This window comes from Melospiza melodia, unplaced genomic scaffold (genome assembly GCF_035770615.1).
Source record: "Melospiza melodia melodia isolate bMelMel2 unplaced genomic scaffold, bMelMel2.pri scaffold_151, whole genome shotgun sequence".
NCBI classification, from domain to species: Eukaryota; Metazoa; Chordata; class Aves; order Passeriformes; family Passerellidae; genus Melospiza; species Melospiza melodia.
The window spans coordinates 137,868-156,855 of NW_026948514.1; the positions used below are offsets into that span (position 1 = coordinate 137,868).

Consider the following 18,988-nt stretch of genomic DNA (forward strand, 5'->3'; position numbering starts at 1 on the left):
TTGTCCACCATCCCAATGACCACCCTGCCCATCCTGGTGCCCACCGCGTCCATCCTGGTGACCACCAACCCCTTGTCCACCATCCCGATGACCACCAACCCCTTGTCCACCATCCCAATGACCACCCTGCCCATCCTGGTGACCACCAACCCCTTGTCCACCATCCCAATGACCACCAACCCCTTGTCCACCATCTCCATGACCACCAACCCCTTGACCGCCGCCCCGCTGCCCCTCCCCGGCCACCCGGAGCCCCCTCTTGCCCAGCGCCAGCCGGGGCCGGCCCCGGTCCAGCGCGTCCAGCAGCGTGCAGGCCATGCACAGCGCGGCGCTGGCCGCGGCCCCGCAGCGCCCGCACGCCCCCGGCGCCGCCCCCGCGCCCGGCGCCGCGCCCAGCGCCAGCCGCCGCCCCGAGTGCGCCAGCGCCGCCACCCGCCGCCGGCCGCGCCGCCTCCAGCTCCTTCAGCAGCGCCCGCGGGTGCCCGCGGAACGCCAGCGGCGCGTGCCGGCACTCGGCGCTGGCGTAGGGCAGCCCCAGGAAGTGCGCGTAGAGCACGATCTCCTTCTGCGACGCGTGCCGCAGCGGCTTCAGCCGCGGCACCGTGGGCCAGGGCGCGGCGGCGGGGGGCGGCTGGGGTGGGTTCTTGTTGGGTTCCGCCGGGTTCTTGTTGGGTTTCCTTGAGGCTTTGTTGGGTTTCCTTGGGTTCGTGTTGGGTTTCATTGAGCTCTTGTCGGGTTGCGTTGGGTTGCCGTTGAGTTCCGTTGAGTTCTCGTTGAGTTTTGTTGAGTTCTCGTTGAGTTCCGTTTGGTTCTCGGTGAGTTTCATTGAGCTCTCATTGGGTTTTCCTGAGCTCTCATTGACTTTCGTTGAGCTCTTGTTGGGTTTTGTTGGTTCCATTGTGTTCTCATTGAGTTTCATTGAGTTCTCGTTGAGTTTTGTTGAGATCTCATTGAGCTTCATTGAGTTTTCATTGGTTTTGTTGGATTCTTGTTGGGTTTCATTGAGTTCTTGTCGGGTTCCACTGGGTTCTCATTCAGTTTCGTTGAGTTCTCATTGAGTTTTGTTGAGATCTCATTGAGCTTCATTGAGTTTTCATTGGGTTTTGTTGGATTCTTGTTGGGTTTTGTTGGGTTCTTGTTGGGTTTCGTTGAGTTCTGGTTGAGTTTCATTGAGTTCTTGTCGGGTTCCATTGGGTTCTCACTGAGTTTCATTGAGTTCTCATTGAGTTTTGTTGAGATCTCATTGAGTTTCATCGAGTTTTCATTGGGTTTTGTTGGGTTCTTGTCGGGTTTCGTTGTGTTCTCATTCAGTTTTGTTGGGTTCTTGTTGGGTTCCGTTGGGTTCTCGTTGGGTTTCATTGACTTCTTATTGGGTTTCATTGAATTTTCATTGAGTTCCATTGAGTTCTTGTGGGGTTTCATTGAATTCTCGTTGAGTTTCGCTGGGTCCTCGTTGGGTTCCATTGAGTTCTTGTTGGGTTCCATTGCATCCTCATTGAGTTTTGTTGGGTCCTCGTTGGGTCCCATTGAGTTCTCGCTGGGTCCCATTGAGTTCTCGTTGGGTTCCGTTGAGTTCTCGTTGGGTTTTGCTGGGTTCTCGTCGAGATTCGTTTGGTTCTCATTGAGTTTCGTTGAGTTCTTGTTGAGTTCTGTGGGTTCCTCGTTGGGTTTTGTTGGGTTCTCGTTGGGCTTTGTTGGGTTCTCGTTGGTGGCCCCTGAGACCTCATTGGGGGCCACGGTCCTGTTGGTGGCCACAGTGACCTCGTTGGTGGCCACAACAGCCTCACTGACTGCGTTGACCTCACTGGCGGCGTCTAAGATCTCATTGGTGGCCACGGTCCTGTTGGTGGCCACGGTGGCCTCGTTGGTGATGTCCTTGGTGGCCATGGTCAGGTTGGTGGCCATGGTCAGGTTGGTGGCCATGGTGGCCTCGTTGGTGATGTTCTTGGTGGCCATGGTCAGGTTGGTGGCCATGGTGGCCTCATTGGTGGCCATGATCAGGTTGGTGGCCTCGTTGGTGATGTCCTTGGTGGCCACGGTCCTGTTGGTGGCCAGGGAGGCCTCGTTGGTGGCCATGGTGAGGTTGGTGGCCTCGTTGGTGACCCCATCGGTAGCCATGGTGGCCATGGTCAGGTTGGTGGCCAGGGTGGCCTCGTTGGTGGCCATGGTGAGGTTGGTGGCCTCGTTGGTGACCCCATCGGTGACCCCATTGGTGGCCATGGTCAGGTTGGTGGCCAGGGTGGCCTCGTTGGTGATGTCCTTGGCGACCCCATTGGTGGCCATGGTCAGGTTGGTGGCCAGGGTGGCCTCGTTGGTGGCCATGGTGAGGTTGGTGGCCAGGGTGGCCTCGTTGGTGGCCATGGTCAGGTTGGTGGCCAGGGTGGCCTCGTTGGCCGCGCGCCGCAGCCGCGCCACGTCCCCGCGCAGGAAGTTCATCAGCACCGTCTCGGCCACGTCATCGGCGTTGTGGCCTGTGGAGAGGAGTGACCACGAGTGACCACGAGTGACCACCAGTGACCAGCAGTGACCATGAGTGACCACAAGGCACCATCAGTGACCACCAGTGACCACCAGTGGCCACCAGTGACCAACAGTGACCACCAGTGGCCACCAGTGACCAACAGTGACCACAAGTGGCCAATAGTGACCAGAAGGGACCACGGATGAGCACCAGTGACCAGAAGTGGCCACCGGTGACCACTGATGGCCATCAATGACCAGTGACCACAAGTGACCAGCAGTGACCACCAGTGACCACCAATGACCACCAGTGACTGCAAGTGACCATCAGTGACCAGCAGTGACCACCAGTGACCACTGGTGACCAGAAGTGACCACCAGTGACCATCAATGACCACCAGTGACCACCAGTGACCACCAGTGGCCACAAGTGACCACCAGTGACCAGCAGTGACCAGCACGCACTGGTGACCACCAGTGACCAGCAGTGACCCACCCAGTACAAACCAGTGAGCTCCCAGTCCCTCCCAGTATAACCCAGTCCATCCCAGTCCCTCCCAGTATAACCCAGTGAGCTCCCAGTCCCTCCCAGTATAACCCAGTCCATCCCAGTCCCTCCCAGTATAACCCAGTGAGCTCCCAGTCCCTCCCAGTATAACCCAGTCCCTCCCAGTATAACCCAGTCCCTCCCAATGACTCTTAACCCCCTCCCAGTGCCCTCCCAGTCCAAACCAGTAACTCACCAGTAGCAATCCAGTTGGCTCCCATCTCCCTGGATGCTCACTCCAGTCCCTCCCAGTCCATCCCAGTATAACCCAGTTCATCCCAGTATAACCCAGTTCATCCCAGTCCATCCCAGTATAACCCAGTGCTCACCAGTAGTGATCCAGTCTGCTCCCATCTCCGTGGCTGCTCTCTCCAGCCCCTCCCAGTCCATCCCAGTATAACCCAGTATAACCCAGTCCATCCCAGTCTCCTCCCAGTCCCTCCCAGTGACTCCTAATCGCCTCCCAGTCCATCCCAGTATAAACCACTCCCACTTTAACCTGTCCCAATCCCCTCCCAGTCCCTCCCAACCCCCTCCCAGTACAAACCAGTATAACCCAGCGACCCCAAAGCCCCTCCCAGTCCACCCCAGTATATCCCAGTGCTCACCAGTAGCGATCCAGTCCACTCCCATCTCCGTGGCTGCTCTCTCCAGCCCCTCCCAGTCCATCCCAGTCTAACCCAGTGACTCCAAACCCCCTCCCAGTACAAACCAGTATAACCCAGTGACCCCAAACCCTCTCCCAGTCCATCCTAGTATAACCCAGTCCATCCCAGTCTCCTCCCAGTCCCCCCCAGTGACTCCTAATCGCCTCCCAGTCCATCCCAGTATAACCCAGTGACCCCAAACCCGCTCCCAGTCCATCCCAGTATAACCCAGTCCATCCCAGTATAACCCAGTGCTCACCAGTGGCGATCCAGTCGGCCCCCATCTCGCGGGCCGCCCTCTCCAGGGCGTGTCTCCGGAACACCCCGCAGACGGTGCAGCCCCCCCAGTGCCCTCCCAGTACAAACCAGTATAACCCAGCGACCCCAAACCCCCTCCCAGTATATCCCAGTATAATCCAGTGACCCCAAACCCCCTCCCAGTACAAACCAGTACAAACCAGTGCTCACCAGTAGTGATCCAGTCGGCTCGCATCTCCGTGGCTGCTCTCTCCAGCCCCTCCCAGTCCATCCCAGTATAACCCAGTATAACCCAGTCCATCCCAGTCTCCTCCCAGTCCCTCCCAGTGACTCCTAATCGCCTCCCAGTCCATCCCAGTATAAACCACTCCCACTTTAACCTGTCCCAATCCCCTCCCAGTCCCTCCCAACCCCCTCCCAGTACAAACCAGTATAACCCAGCGACCCCAAAGCCCCTCCCAGTCCATCCCAGTATAACCCAGTGCTCACCAATAGCGATCCAGTCCACTCCCATCTCCGTGGCTGCTCTCTCCAGCCCCTCCCAGTCCATCCCAGTCTAACCCAGTGACTCCAAACCCCCTCCCAGTACAAACCAGTATAACCCAGTGACCCCAAACCCTCTCCCAGTCCATCCCAGTATAACCCAGTCCATCCCAGTCTCCTCCCAGTCCCCCCCAGTGACTCCTTACCGCCTCCCAGTCCATCCCAGTATAACCCAGTGACCCCAACCTGCTCCCAGTCCATCCCAGTATAACCCAGTGCCCTCCCAGTATATCCCAGTGCTCACCAGTGGCGATCCAGTCGGCCCCCATCTCGCGGGCCGCCCTCTCCAGGGCGTGTCTCCGGAACACCCCGCAGACGGTGCAGCCCCCCCAGTGCCCTCCCAGTACAAACCAGTATAACCCAGTGACCCCAAACCCCCTCCCAGTCCATCCCAGTATAACCCAGTGCCCTCCCAGTATAACCCAGTGACCCCAAACCCCCTCCCAGTATGACCCAGTCCATCCCAGTATATACCAGTAACTCAGCAGTGGCGATCCAGTCCGCTCCCATCTCCGTGGCTGCTCTCTCCAGCCCCTCCCAGTCCATCCCAGTATAACCCAGTGCCCTCCCAGTATAACCCAGTTCATCCCAGTCTCCATCCCAGTCCCCCCCAGTGATTCCTAACCGCCTCCCAGTCCATCCCAGTATAAACCAGTCCCACTTTAACCTGTCCCAATCCCCTCCCAGTCCCTCCCAATCCCCTCCCAGTATATCCCAGTATATCCCAGTGACCCCAAACCCTCTCCCAGTCCATCCCAGTATATCCCAGTGCTCACCAGTATCGATCCAGTCCACCCCCATCTCCGTGGCTGCTCTCTCCAGCCCCTCCCAGTCCATCCCAGTCTAACCCAGTCCATCCCAATCTCCATCCCAGTCCTCCCCAGTGATTCCTAACCGCCTCCCAGTCCATCCCAGTATAAACCAGTCCCACTTTAACCTGTCCCAATCCCCTCCCAGTATATCCCAGTATAAGCCAGTGCCCTCCCAGTCCATCCCAGTATAACCCAGTGCCCTCCCAGTCCATCCCAGTATAACCCAGTGACTCCAAACCCCCTCCCAGTATATCCCAGTATATCCCAGTGCCCTCCCAGTCCCTCTCAGTATAACCCAGTGCCCTCCCAGTACAAACCAGTAACTCACCAGTGGCGATCCAGTCGGCCCCCATCTCGCGGGCCGCCCTCTCCAGGGCGTGTCTCCGGAACACCCCGCAGACGGTGCAGCCCCCCCAGTGCCCTCCCAGTACAAACCAGTATGTCCCAGTGACCCCAAACCCCCTCCCAGTACACACCAGTACAACCCAGTGACCCCAAACCCCCTCCCAGTCCATCCCAGTATAACCCAGGGACCCCAAACCCCCTCCCAGTATATCCCAGTATATCCCAGTGCCCTCCTAGTCCATCCCAGTATAACCCAGTGACCCCAAACCCGCTCCCAGTCCATCCCAGTATAACCCAGTCCATCCCAGTATAACCCAGTGCTCACCAGTGGCGATCCAGTCGGCGCCCATCTCGCGGGCCGCCCTCTCCAGGGCGTGTCTCCGGAACACCCCGCAGACGGTGCAGCCCCCCCAGTGCCCTCCCAGTACAAACCAGTATAACCCAGTGACCCCAAACCCCCTCCCAGTACAAACCAGTACAACCCAGTGACCCCAAACCCCCTCCCAGTACAAACCAGTATAACCCAGTGCCCTCCCAGTACAAACCAGTATAACCCAGTGACCCCAAACCCTCTCCCAATCCATCCCAGTATAACCCAGTGACCCCAAACCCCCTCCCAGTATATCCCAGTATAACCCAGTGCCCTCCCAGTATAACCCAGTGCTCACCAGTATCGATCCAGTCCGCTCCCATCTCTGTGGCTGCTCTCTCCAGCCTCTCCCAGTCCATCCCAGTATAACCCACTGCCCTCCCAGTATATCCCAGTATATCCCAGTATAACCCAGTGACCCCAAACCCCCTCCCAGTATATCCCAGTATAAACCAGTGCCCTTCCAGTCCATCCCAGTATAAACCAGTCCCATTTTAACCTGTCCCAATCCCCTCCCAGTACAAACCAGTATATCCCAGTGACCCCAAACCCCCTCCCAGTACAAACCAGTATATCCCAGTAACTCACCAGTGGCGATCCAGTCGGCGCCCATCTCGCGGGCCGCCCTCTCCAGGGCGTGTCTCCGGAACACCCCGCAGACGGTGCAGCGGCTCCGCCCCCCGAGGGCCCCGCCCAGCTCGTCCACAGCCCCAGCCGAAGAGCTCGCGGTGGGACACGAGCAGCAGGGGGAGGGGCAGCCCCGCCCCCACCTGGCGCAGCACGCGCAGGGCGTGGTCCCGGTAGCCGTCGATGCCCTCGTCCACGCCCAGCAGCGCCAGGCGCAGCCCCAGGGCGTGGCCGCGGTTCAGGTGCGCCAGCAGGTGAGCCAGCACCGTGCTGTCCTTGCCCCCCGAGGCCGCCACCGCCACCGAGTCACCGGCACGGAGGAAAACTCTCGGGTTTTGGGGTGAAATTCCCAATTTTTGGGGGTGATTTGGGGGGTTTGGGGGTGAAATTCCCAATGTTTGGGGCGAAATTCCCAATTTTTGGGGTGAAATTCCCGCGGTTTCAGGGGTAATTCTGGGGTTCTCCGAGGAATTGATGGGGTTTTGGAGGGAATTGATGGCATTTTGAGGGTTAATTGCGGGGTTTTGAGGGTTAATTCCAAGGTTTTGGGGGAGCTTAATGGAGTTTTGGGGTGAAATTCCCAAATTTTCGGAGGGGATTCTGGGGTTTTGAGCGTTGATTCCGGGGTTTTGAGGGTAAATTCCAAGGTTTTGGGGAGGATCAATGGGGGCTGGAGGAGGATCAATGGGGTTTTGAGGGTTAATTCCGGGGTTTTGGGGAGGATTCAGGGGATTTTGGGGGTTTTGGGGGTGATTTGGGGGGTTTTGGGGTGAAATTCCCAATTTTTGGGGTGAAATTCCCCTATTCTGGGGGTGATTTGGGGGGTTTTGGGGGGAAATCCCCCAATTTTGGGAGGGAATTGGGCTATTCTGGGGTGAAATTCCCACATTTTCAGTGGCGGTTCTGGGATTTTGAGGGTTAATTCCGGGGTTTAGAGGGTTAATTCCGGGATTTTGGGGCAGAACCCCAAGATTTTCGGGATTTTGGGGCAGAATCCCGGGATTTTGAACTGAAACCCCAGGATTTTGGGGATTTTGGGGCAGAACCCCGGGATTTTGGGGAAGAACCCCAGAATTTTGAGCTGAAACCCCAGGATTTTGGGGATTTTGGGGTAGAACCCCGGAATTTTGAGCTGAAACCCCAGAATTTTGGGGTAGAACCCCGGAACTTTGAGTTAAAACCCCAGGATTTTGAGGGGTTTGGGGTAAAACCCCAGGATTTTGGGGCGGAACCCCAGAATTTTGAGCTGAAACTCCGGGATTTTGGGGATTTTGGGGCACAACCCTGGGATTTTGAGCTGAAACCCCAGAATTTTGGGGATTTTGGGAGTGAACCCCGGGATTTTGGGGCAGAACCCCGGGATTTTGGGGTAGAACCCCGGAATTTTGAGCTGAAACCCCAGGATTTTGGGGATTTGGGGGCAGAACCCCGGGATTTTGGGGATTTTGGGGCAGAGCCCCAGGATTTAGGGGCAGAACCCCGGGATTTTGGGGATTTTGGGGCAGAACCCCGGGATTTTGGGGATTTTGGGGCAGAGCCCCAGGATTTAGGGGCAGAACCCCGGGATTTTGGGGATTTTGGGGCAGAACCCCGGGATTTTGGGGATTTTGGGGCAGAACCCCGGGATTTTGGGGATTTAGGGGCAGAACCCCGGGATTTTGGGGCAGAACCCCGAGTTTTTGGGGCGGCAGCCCCGGCCCCGGCTGCAGCAGCGCCTGCAGGGCCTCGGCCTCGAAGGCGGCGACGAAGCAGCGGCGGCAGAAGGGCAGCAGCGAGCGCGAGCGCAGCAGCACCGAGGGCAGCGGGCAGCGTGAGCAGCGCGGGCGGGGCATGGCCTGGAACGGGAAAAGAAATAAAAGTTCAGGGAGGGGAGAGCACAAAAATCCGAAATCCGAAAAATATTGGGGTCGAATCGCCAAAAAAAATCCCGCTCGGAACGGCCAAAATCCCACCCCGGGATTGCCCGAAATCCACCCAGAAAACCCCGAAATCCACTTGGGGTCAACCAAAATCCCACCTGGGAACCCAAAATCCACCTGGGAACTCCAAAATCCACTTGGGGTCAACCAAAATCCCACCTGGGAACCCCAAAATCCACTTGGGGTCAACCAAAATCCCACCTGGGAACCCCAAAATCCACCTGGGAACCCCAAAATCCACTTGGGGGTCAACCAAAATCCCACCTGGGAACCCCAAAATCCACCTGGGAACCCCAAAATCCACTTGGGGTCAACCAAAATCCCACCTGGGAACCCCAAAATCCACCTGGGAACCCCAAAATCCACTTGGGATCAACCAAAATGCACCTGGGAACCCAAATCCACCTGGGAACTCCAAAATCCACTTGGGGATCAACCAAAAATCCCACCTGGGAACCCCAAAATCCACCTGGGAACCCCAAAATCCACTTGGGGGTCAACCAAAATCCCACCTGGGAACCCCCAAAATCCACCTGGGAACCCCAAAATCCACTTGGATCAACCAAAATGCCACCTGGGAACCCCAAAATCCACCTGGGAACTCCAAAATCCACTTGGGGGTCAACCAAAATCCCACCTGGGAACCCCAAAATCCACCTGGGAAACCCCAAAATCCACTTGGGGTCAACCAAAATCCCACCTGGGAACCCCAAAATCCACCTGGGAACCCCAAAATCCACTTGGGGTCAACCAAAATCCCACCTGGGCACCCCAAAATCCACCTGGGAACCCCAAAATCCACTTGGGGTCAACGAAAATCCCACCTGGGAACCCCAAAATCCACCTGGGAACCCCAAAATCCACTTGGGGGTCAACCAAAATCCCACCTGGGAACCCCAAAATCCACCTGAGATAGCCCAAAATGCACTCAGAAACCCCCAAAATCCACCAGAAAACCCCGAAATCCACTTGGGATCAACCAAAATCCCACCTGAGAACCCCAAAATCCACCTGGGAACCCCAAAATCCACCTGAGATAGCCCAAAATCCACCCAGAAAACCCCGAAATCCACTTGGGGTCAACCAAAATCCCACCTGGGAACCCAAAAATCCGCTCAGAAAACCCCAAATCCACCTAAGAACCCCCAAAATCCCACCTGGAATTGCCCCCCAAACCTCTCGGGATGACCCCAAATCCGCCTGAAATTGCCCCAAATCCACTCAGAAAACCCCAAAATTCACTCAGAAAGCCCCCAAAACCCCTGGGATCACCTCAGATCTACTCAGAATTCCCCAAAAATCCACTTGGGAACTGCAAAACTGACTAAGGAACCCCAAAATCCCCCTGGAATCTCCTCAATTTCACCCAAAATTCACTCAAAAAACCCCAAAATCCCCACCTGCGATCCCCCCAAAACCATTCAAAATCTTCTCAGAAAACCCCCAAAATCCACTCGGGATCGCCCAAAATGCGCTTGGCAAACCCCAAATCCACCCGGGGAACACCAAAATTCCACCTGGGGTTGCCCAAAAACCGCCCAAAATCCACTCACAAAACCCCAAAATCCACCCGGGGACGTTCAAAACCCACCCAGAAAACCCAAAAATCCCCTCAGGAATCCCCCCAAACCACAACAGACCCCTCAAACTCTCTCCAGGACCCCTTAAATTTCCCCAGACACCCCAAATCCCCTCAGGGATCCCCCCAAATTCCCCTCGAATCCCCTCAGGACCCCCCCAAATCCCCTCAGGATCCCCCAAATTCCCCTCGAATCCCCTCAGGACTCCCCAAAATCCCCTCAGGAGCACCAAATTCCTCCCCGGACCCCTCCAAAATACCCCTCAGGACTCCCGAAATCCCCTCAGGATCCCGCAAAATCCTCAAATCCCCCCTTAAATCCCCTCAGGACTCCTCAGATTTCCCCCAGACCCCCTCAAACCCCCTCAGGACTCCCCAAATTCCCTCAGGACTCCCCAAATTCACCCCGGACTCCGCCAGGACCCTTAAATTTCACCCAGGACCCTCCAAATCCCCTCAGGACCTCCGAAATCCCCTCCGGACCTCCAAATTGCCCCCCCAGAACCCCTCAAACCTCCTCGGGATCCCCAAAATCCATCCCGTACCCCCCAAATTCCCCTCGAACCCCCTCAGGATCCCCCTAAATCCCACCCGGAGCGCCTCAAATCTCCCCCGGAGCCCCGAAATCCCCTCAGGATCTCCCAGATTCCTCCAGAACCCCCAAATCCCTTCAGGACCCCCCCCAAAATCCTCCTCAGAACCCCTCAAATTTCCCCCAGACCCACCCGAACCCCTCAGGACCCCACAGATTCCCCCCGGGACCCCTAAAATTGCCGCCGGACTCCGCAAATCCCCTCAGGATCCCCTAAATTCCTTTCGGAGCACCTCGAACCCCCCCAGGACCGCCCAAATTTCCCCAAATTCCCCTCAGGACCCCCCAAATTTCCCCAAATTCCCCTCAGGACCCCCCAAATTCCCCTTAGAACCCACCAATTCCCCCCCCCGTACCCGCAGTGGTCGCGCCCGCACGGGGCTCCCTCAGGCCGCTCCTTTCCCGCCCTGCCTTGCGCGCGCTCAGGCCGCGCCCACCCCAGCACGGCGGCGACCAATCAGCGCGGTCCTTCTGCCACCTTACTCCCGCCTCGCGGAAACGGATCAATCAGAGTGCGACTTCCGGGTTTAGTCGGATTATTAGCGCCAATCAGCGTGCGGAAAGCCTTAGTTTGTTCAGCCAATCAGAGCGAGCGCAGGGCGGGGCTTAACGGGGTAGTGAGGCTCCGCCTACGGATTCTTAAAGGGGCCGCGCTCATTTAGAAGGGGGCGGGGTTTAAATGGGAGGCGGGGCTTTAAAAAACAGAACTTCCAAAAAGTGAGCGGGGCATGATGAGAAGGGCGTGGCCACCGCAGAGACCCCAAAAAGGGGAAGTTTTGTGCAAAGGGGGGGGTGTCACGAGATTTTAGGAGCTGCCCAATCAGACGCTGAGCTCAGGAAAGGGGGCGTGGCTTGATTTGCCACCCTTAGCCCCGCCCCTTTTCCTCCCCCACCGCCGCCATGGCCCCCCCCCGGGACCCTCGGCCTGCTCCTGCTGCTGCTCGGTGAGGCCCCTCCCCCACCCTGAGAGCCCCTCCCCCATCCTGTGACCCCCCCCCCGCCCTTCCCCCACCCCGAGGGACCCCCCCCCCGACCCTCCCCCACCCCCCCTTTGCCCCTCCCCCACAAGCAGAAGTGACCGGCCGGGTGGGGGAGGGGAATGGCGGCGAAACGGGGGGGGGGGATCGGCGCCTCCCCCACCCAGTGGGGATCCCCTGAGCCCCTCCCCTCACCCCTGAGCCCCTCCCCCACACTGAGGAACCCCCCCCACACCCCGTGCCCCTCCCCCATTTCTTGGGGACCCCTCCCCCACCCAGAAGTTCCCACTGTGCCCCTCCCCCCACCTTTTAGCCCCTCCCATTTTTGCCCCTCCCCCACCCTTAGCTCCTCCCAATTTTGACCCTCCCCCATTTCTTTTTACCCCTCCCCCATTTCTTTTTACCCCTCCCCCACCCTTTTTTACCCCTCCCCCACCCTTTGGCCCCTCCCCCACCACAAATCTGTGGGCGTGGCCAAAGAGGGAGTGGCTCACCAAGCCCCGCCCCCTTCGTTAATTCCCAGCCCCAGGATTGGCCGCGGCGCAGTCAGGTAAGGCCCCGCCCCCACCCCGGGGTCACGGGAGGGGTCAAAGGTCACGGTGGGGTCACGAGGTGTCCCCTGCCCCTCCCTTTTCCAGAATGTTCCGGGTGCCTCCCAGGGCCGGGACCAATCACGGCGCTCGTTGTTGGTGACGTCATCCTGACCCTGCTGATCGCGGGCGGAGCCTATTGGCTGGCGAGGCGGGGCCTCAGAGGTGGGCGGGGCCAAGGGGAGTGGCCAATTGTGGGCAGGGCCAATGGGGAGAGGGCAGTTTGTGGGCGTGGCTGATGAGGGGAGGGGTAATTGTGGGCGTGGCTTCATAAAAAAGGACTTTTTGTGGGCGTGGCTAAAGCCGGAGGGGCTGATTGTGGGTGTGGCTTAATAGAAAGGGGCTGAGTGTGGGCGTGGCTTCAGAGGGAGGGCCTGATTGTGGGCGTGGCTTAATAGAACGGGCGAGTTGTGGGCGGGGCTAAACATATAAGGGTTCCTTGTGGGCGTGCCAAAAGAAGGGATCGTTTGTGGGCGTGGCCAAAAGAAGGGGCAGCTTTGTGGGCGGGGCCAAGGGGAAAGTGAGTCATTGTGGGCGTGGCTTAAAATAAAGGGGTGGTTTGTGGGCGTGGCTAAGGAGGGAGGGCGCTGGGAGTTACTGGGAGTTACTGGGAGGGCACTGGGAGTTACTGGGGGGTTACTGGGTGCTACTGGGAGGGCACTGGAGGTTACTGGGAGGGCACTGGGATCATACTGGGAGTTACTGGGAGTTACTGGGAGTTACTGGGTGTTACTGGGTGCTACTGGGAGGCAGTGGGATCATACTGGGAGGGCACTGGGATCATACTGGGAGGGAACTGTGAGCACTGGGAGGAGTTTGCGGGGTTACTGGGAGCACTGGGAGGGCCCTGGGGGTTACTGGGAGGGCACTGGGGGTTACTGGGAGGGCATTGGGGGTTACTGGGAGGGCACTGGGGGTTACTGGGATGGTACTGGGAGTTACTGGGAGGGCATTGGGGGTTACTGGGAGGGCACTGGGAGTTACTGGAGGGCATTGGGGGTTACTGGGAGGGCACTGGGAGGGACGGGGGATGGTACTGGGAGTTACTGGGAGGGCATTGGGAGGAAAATGGAGTTACTGGGAGATACTGGGAATTACTGGAAGGCACTGGGGGTTACTGGGAGTTACTGGGGTGAATCAGGGCCATGAATTAACCCATTAATGGGCGGAGCCAAACCCCCAAAGGGGCGTGGCCAAACCAATAACCACCCGGCACAAACCACTCTGTGGGCGTGGCTCAGCTCGAAGTGGGCGTGTCCTCGCCCTGACCGCGCCCCCTTTCCGCACAGCCCCGCCCAAGCCCCGCCCCCCGGAGCCGCGACTCGCACTACCAGGAGCTGCAGGGCGCGCGCGGGGACATCTACAGCGAGCTCAAGCGCTGAGCGCCGCCTCCCCCGCGGCCCTCCGCCCTCTATTGCCGCCATTAAAGCGCTTTGTGCCCTTTCCGCAGCCATTTTTGTCCGTTTTTTCACTGATTTCGCCCCAATTCCGCCTTTGTTTATCAAAAGTGGGGGAAGTGTTGTCGCGCTTGAGTGACGTCACTACGCCGCGCCGGAAGTGCCCCTCAGGCGGGCGGAAGTGGCCGTGGCGGTTCCAGCCATGGCGGCGGCGGCAGCTCCCGGAGCGGCGGGGCCGGGAATGGCGGCGGGAGCCGGGCCCGGTGCCGCGGTGGTGGCGGCGGGGCCCGGAGCGGTGGCGGAACGTGGGGGCGGGAGCGGCGGGGCCGCGGTGAAGAGCGGCGAGGAGCGGCTGAAGGAGATGGAGGCGGAGATGGCGCTGTGAGGGAAAGGGAGCGGCGAGGGTGTCATGGCGGCCGGGAGGGGGCGGGGCTTAGCGGGTGCCTTGGCAACGGGGGCCGGGCTTAATGGAGGGGAGCGGTCTGCGTGCTGCCATGGCAACGGGGGCGGGGGGGGTCTGAAGGTTGCTGTGGTAACGGGGGCGTGGCTTAAGCGAGGAGAAGGCTGGGCCTGGCGTTGCCGTGGCAACAGGGGCGGGGCTTGAGGGATGAGGGGCGGGGCCTGGCGTTGCCGTGGTAACGGGGGCGGGGTAGTTTATAACGCTTTATACTGGGTGGTACAAGTTTGTACTGGTCTGTACTGGTTTATACTGGTCCATACTGGTTTCTACTGGTTTACGTTGGTCCATACTGGTTTATAGCAGGCCATATTGGTTTATGTTGGTTTGTACCAGTCTGTACTGGTTTATACTGGTCTGTACTGGTCCTTACTGGTTCATACTGGTCCGTAGTGCTCCATACTGGTCTACACTGGTTTATACTGGTTTACACCAGTTCATACTGTTTATACTGGTTTACACCACTCCATACTGGTCTATACTGGTTTATACTGTTTCTTACTGGTCCATGCTGGTCCGTACTGGTTTACACCAGTCCATACTGGTTCGTACTGGTCGATAACGGTCCGTACTGGTTTATACTGGTTTGTATGACTCCGTATTGGTTTATACTGGTTTATACTGGTCCATACTGGTTTATACTGGTCCGTATTGTTTCATATCGGCCTGTACTGGTCCATACTGGCTTATACCGGTCCATACTGGTTTTACTGGTCCATATTAGTTCATACTGTTTTTTACTGGTTTATTCCATTGCATACTGGTTTATACTGGTCTATACTGGTTTACACCAGTCCATATTGGTCCCATACTGGTTTTTACTGGTTTGTTCCATTCCATACTGGTTTATACTGGTCCCTACTGGTTTATAGCAGTCCCTGTTGGTCCATACTGGTTTATACTGGTTTACACCAGTCCCATACTGGTCCATACTGGTCCTTATTGGTCCATACAAATCCATACAGGTTTTTACTGGTTTATACTGGTCTATACTGGTCTGTGCTGGTTTATACTGGCTGATACCAGTTCATACCTTTTTATACCAGTCCATACTGGTTTATACTGGTTTATACTAGTCCATACCGGTTTATACTGGTTTATACCAGTCCATACTGGTTTATATTGGTTTATACCAGTTCATACTGGTCTCTACTGGTTTATACTGGTTTGTATTGGGGGTTACTGGTCTGTATCAGTTCACGCTGGTCCTGGCTGATCTGTACTGGTTTATTCTGGTTTATGCTGGTCCTTACTGGTCCTTACTGGTCCATACTGGTCCATACTGGTCCTTACTGGTTTGTACTGGTTTATGCTGGTCCTAACTGGTTTATACTGGTCCTTACTGGTTTATACTGGTCCGTACTGGTCCTTACTGGTTTGTACTGGTTTTAGGTTCGAGCAGGAGGTGCTGGGCGCTCCAGGCCCCGCCCCTGGGGACCCTTTGGCCCCGCCCCCCGTCCTGCGCCCGATCATCGCCACCAACACCTACCAGCAGGTGTGTCACCAGTGTCCCCAAAATGTCACCAAGTGTCACCAAATGTCCCCAAAATGTCTCCAATGTCCCCAATCGTGTCACTGCCACCAACACCTACCAGCAGGTGTGTCCCCAATGTCACCAAGTGTCACCAAAATGTCCCCAAATGTCCCCAAATGTCCCCAATCGTGTCACTGCCACCAACACCTACCAGCAGTGTGTCACCAAATGTCCCAATGTCACCAAGTGTCGCCAAATGTCCCCAAATGTCTCCAAATGTCACCAAATGTCACCAAAATGTCACCAAATGTCACCAAAATGTCCCCAAATGTCCCCAGTCCTGTCACTGCCACCAACACCTACCAGCAGTGTGTCCCCAATGTCACCAAATGTCACCAAATGTCCCCAAATGTCCCCCAAATGTCCCAACCCGTCACTGCCACCAACACCTACCAGCAAGTGTGTCACTAAATGTCACCAAAATGTCCCCAAATGTCACCAAAATGTCACCAAATGTCCCCAATGTCACCAAATGTCCCCAGTCCTGTCACTGCCACCAACACCTACCAGCAGGTGTGTCACTAAATGTCACCAAATGTCACCAAATGTCCCCAAATGTCACCCCCAGTGTCACCTCGGTGTCACCCGAGTGTCACCAATGTCACAAAATGGCCCCAAATGTCACCAAATGTCCCCAAATGTCCCCAAATGTCCCCAAATGTCCCCAATCCTGTCACTGCCACCAACACCTACCAGCAGGTGTGTCACTAAATGTCCCAAAATGTCCCCAAGTGTCACCAAATGTCACCAAATGTCTCCAAATGTCACCAAATGTCACCAAAATGTCACCAAATGTCCCCCAAATGTCACCAAAATGTCACCAAATGTCACCAAATGTCCCCAAATGTCACCAAATGTCCCCAGTCCTGTCACTGCCACCAACACCTACCAGCAGGTGTGTCACTAAATGTCACCAAAATGTCCCCAAATGTCACCAAATGTCCCCAAAATGTCCCCAAAATGTCCCTAAAATGTCACTGAATGGCCCCAAAATGTCCCCAGTCCCCCTCAATGTCCCCATTGTCCCAAACCCCACAATATCCCCACCCCCCAAATGTCCCCTCAATGTCCCCAAATCCCCAGTGCCCCAATGTCCCCAATGTCCCCTCACTGTCCCCGATGTCCCCAGTGTCCCCAATGTCCCCAGTGTCCCCAATGTCCCCTCACTGTCCCCAATGTCCCCAGTGTCCCCAGTGTCCCCAAATCCTCCCAAAGTCCCCAACATCCCCAATGTCCCCAACCTTCCCAATGTCCCCTCAATGTCCCCACTGTCCCCAATGTCCCCAACCCCTCGATGTCCATAACCCCCCCCAATGTCCCCAATCCCCCACTGTCCCCAGTGTCCCCTCACTGTCCCCAATGTCCCCAACACAATGTCCCCCAATGTCCCCAATATCTCCTCAATGTCCCCCACTGTCCCCTCAGTGTCCCCAATGTCGCCAAATCCTTCCAACGTCCCCAATGTCCCCAAACCCACAACGTCCCCAGCGCAATGTCCCCAATGTCCCCCCACTGTCCCCTCAGTGTCCCCCAATGTCCCCCACTGTCCCCCCACTGTCCCCTCAGTGTCCCCTCAGTGTCCCCTCACTGTCCCCAATGTCCCCTCACTGTCCCAATGTCCCCAGTGTCCCCTCACTGTCCCCAATCCCTCAATGTCCCCAAATCCTCCCAGTGTCCCCAAACCCTCAAAATGTCCCCGATGTCCCCAAATGTCCCTGGTGTGCCCAGTGTTCCCAACGCCCCCGATGTCCCCAATGTCCCCACCCAGTGTCCCCAATGTCCCCAAATCCTTCCAATGTCCCCAATGTCCCCAAACCCACAACGTCCCCAACGCAATGTCCCCAATGTCCCCCCACTGTCCCCCCACTGTCCCCTCAGTGTCCCCCTCACTGTCCCCAATGTCCTCCCAGTGTCCCCCTCACTGTCCCCACTGTCCCCAATGTCCCCCCAGTGTCCCCAATGTCCCCACCCCACAAGGTCCCCAATCCCCCTACGTCCCCTCAATGTCCCCAAATGTCCCCAATCCCCCTCACTGTCCCTGATCTCCCCACTGTCCCCAAATGTCCCCAATGTCCCCATTGTCCCCAATGTCCCCAATCTCACCAATGTCCCCCCAATGTCCCCAGTGTCCCCGACCCCCCCAATGTCCCCCCAGTGTCCCCAATGTCCCCCAATGTCCCCCCACTGTCCCCTCAGTGTCCCCAATGTCGCCAACGCCCGCCCCAATGTCCCCAACCCCCCCAGTGTCCCCCCCCAGTGGTCCCCCAATGTCCCCTCTGTGTCCCCAGGTCCAGCAGTCCCTCGAGGCTCGCGCCGCCGCCGCCCGCCACCCGTCCCCCCCTTGGGGACACCCCCGGTGCCGTTCGTGGGGCCAGGTCAGTGACAACGGTGTCCCCAATGTCCCCTCGGTGTCCCCAATGTCCCTTGGCTGTCCCCAATGTCCCCTCAGTGTCCCCAATGTCCCCTCAGTGTCCCCAATGTCCCCTCAGTGTCACCAGTGTCCCTTGGCTGTCCCCAATGTCCCCTCAGTGTCACCAGTGTCCCCTGAGTGTCCCCTGGCTGTCCCCAATATCCCCAATGTCCCCATTGTCCCCTCAATGTCCCCGAATGTCCCCAATGTCCCCAATGTCCCCAATATCCCCCAATGTCCCAAATGTCCCCAATGTCCCTGGCTGTCCCCTGCTGTCCCTTTGCTGTCCCCTGCTATCCCCGATGTCCCCACTGTCCCCACTGTCCCCAAATCTCCCCAATGTCCCCATTGTGCCCTCAATGTCCCCAAATCTCCCCAATGTCCCCAATGTCCCCAATGTCCCCAGTGTCCCCAATGTCCCCAATCCCATTTTTTCCCAAATGTCCCCCACTGTCCCCACTGTCCCCAATGTCCCCATTGTCCCCTCAATGTCCCCAAATCTCCCCAATGTCCCCATTGTCCCCAATGTCCCCATTGTCCCCATTGTCCCCAATGTCCCCACTGTCCCCATTGTCCCCAATGTCCCCAATCCCATTTTTTCCCATTGTCCCCAATGTCCCCAGTGTCCCCACTGTCCCCAATGTCCCCAATGTCCCCAATCCCATTTTTTCCCATTGTCCCCAATGTCCCCAGTGTCCCCAATGTCGCCAATGTCCCCATTGTCCCCATTGTCCCCAATGTCCCCAATGTCCCCATTGTCCCCAATGTCCCCAATGTCCCCAGTGTCCCCAATGTCCCCAATGTCCCCAATGTCCCCATTGTCCCCAGTGTCCCCACTGTCCCCAATGTCGCCAATGTCCCCATTGTCCCCAATCCCATTTTTTCCCACTGTCCCCCACTGTCCCCAGTGTCCCCAGTGTCCCA

The 18,988-nt window shown here is 57.4% G+C and overlaps 2 protein-coding genes and 1 long non-coding RNA gene across 3 annotated transcripts in view; 2 read left to right on the forward strand and 1 right to left on the reverse strand.

Annotated features, from left to right (window-relative positions):
* Positions 1–219: 219 nt before the first annotated feature.
* On the reverse strand, positions 220–10,645 carry CTU1 (cytosolic thiouridylase subunit 1; the record flags this gene model as incomplete). Its single annotated transcript, XM_063182119.1, is given in 7 exon segments — positions 220–432; positions 434–946; positions 982–2,471; positions 6,571–6,691; positions 6,693–7,478; positions 8,280–8,444; positions 10,622–10,645. Coding segments are annotated over 7 exon segments (3,312 nt in total), but the record flags the coding sequence as incomplete, so codon positions are not given.
* An 809-nt stretch (positions 10,646–11,454) lies between these two features.
* On the forward strand, positions 11,455–13,784 carry LOC134433253 (uncharacterized). The gene is made up of 4 exons (XR_010031512.1): positions 11,455–11,643; positions 12,200–12,226; positions 12,315–12,431; positions 13,556–13,784. It is a non-coding gene; the product is annotated as an uncharacterized LOC134433253 (long non-coding RNA).
* Positions 13,785–13,865: 81 nt separating this feature from the next.
* Positions 13,866–18,988, forward strand: part of RBM42 (RNA binding motif protein 42) — a 5,919-nt gene continuing 796 nt past the window's right edge. Inside the window, exons 1-3 of the mRNA XM_063182120.1 lie at positions 13,866–14,044; positions 15,513–15,615; positions 17,943–18,029. Coding sequence (XP_063038190.1) covers positions 13,866–14,044; positions 15,513–15,615; positions 17,943–18,029 — 369 coding nt within the window. The remainder of the gene's footprint in view (positions 14,045–15,512; positions 15,616–17,942; positions 18,030–18,988) is intronic.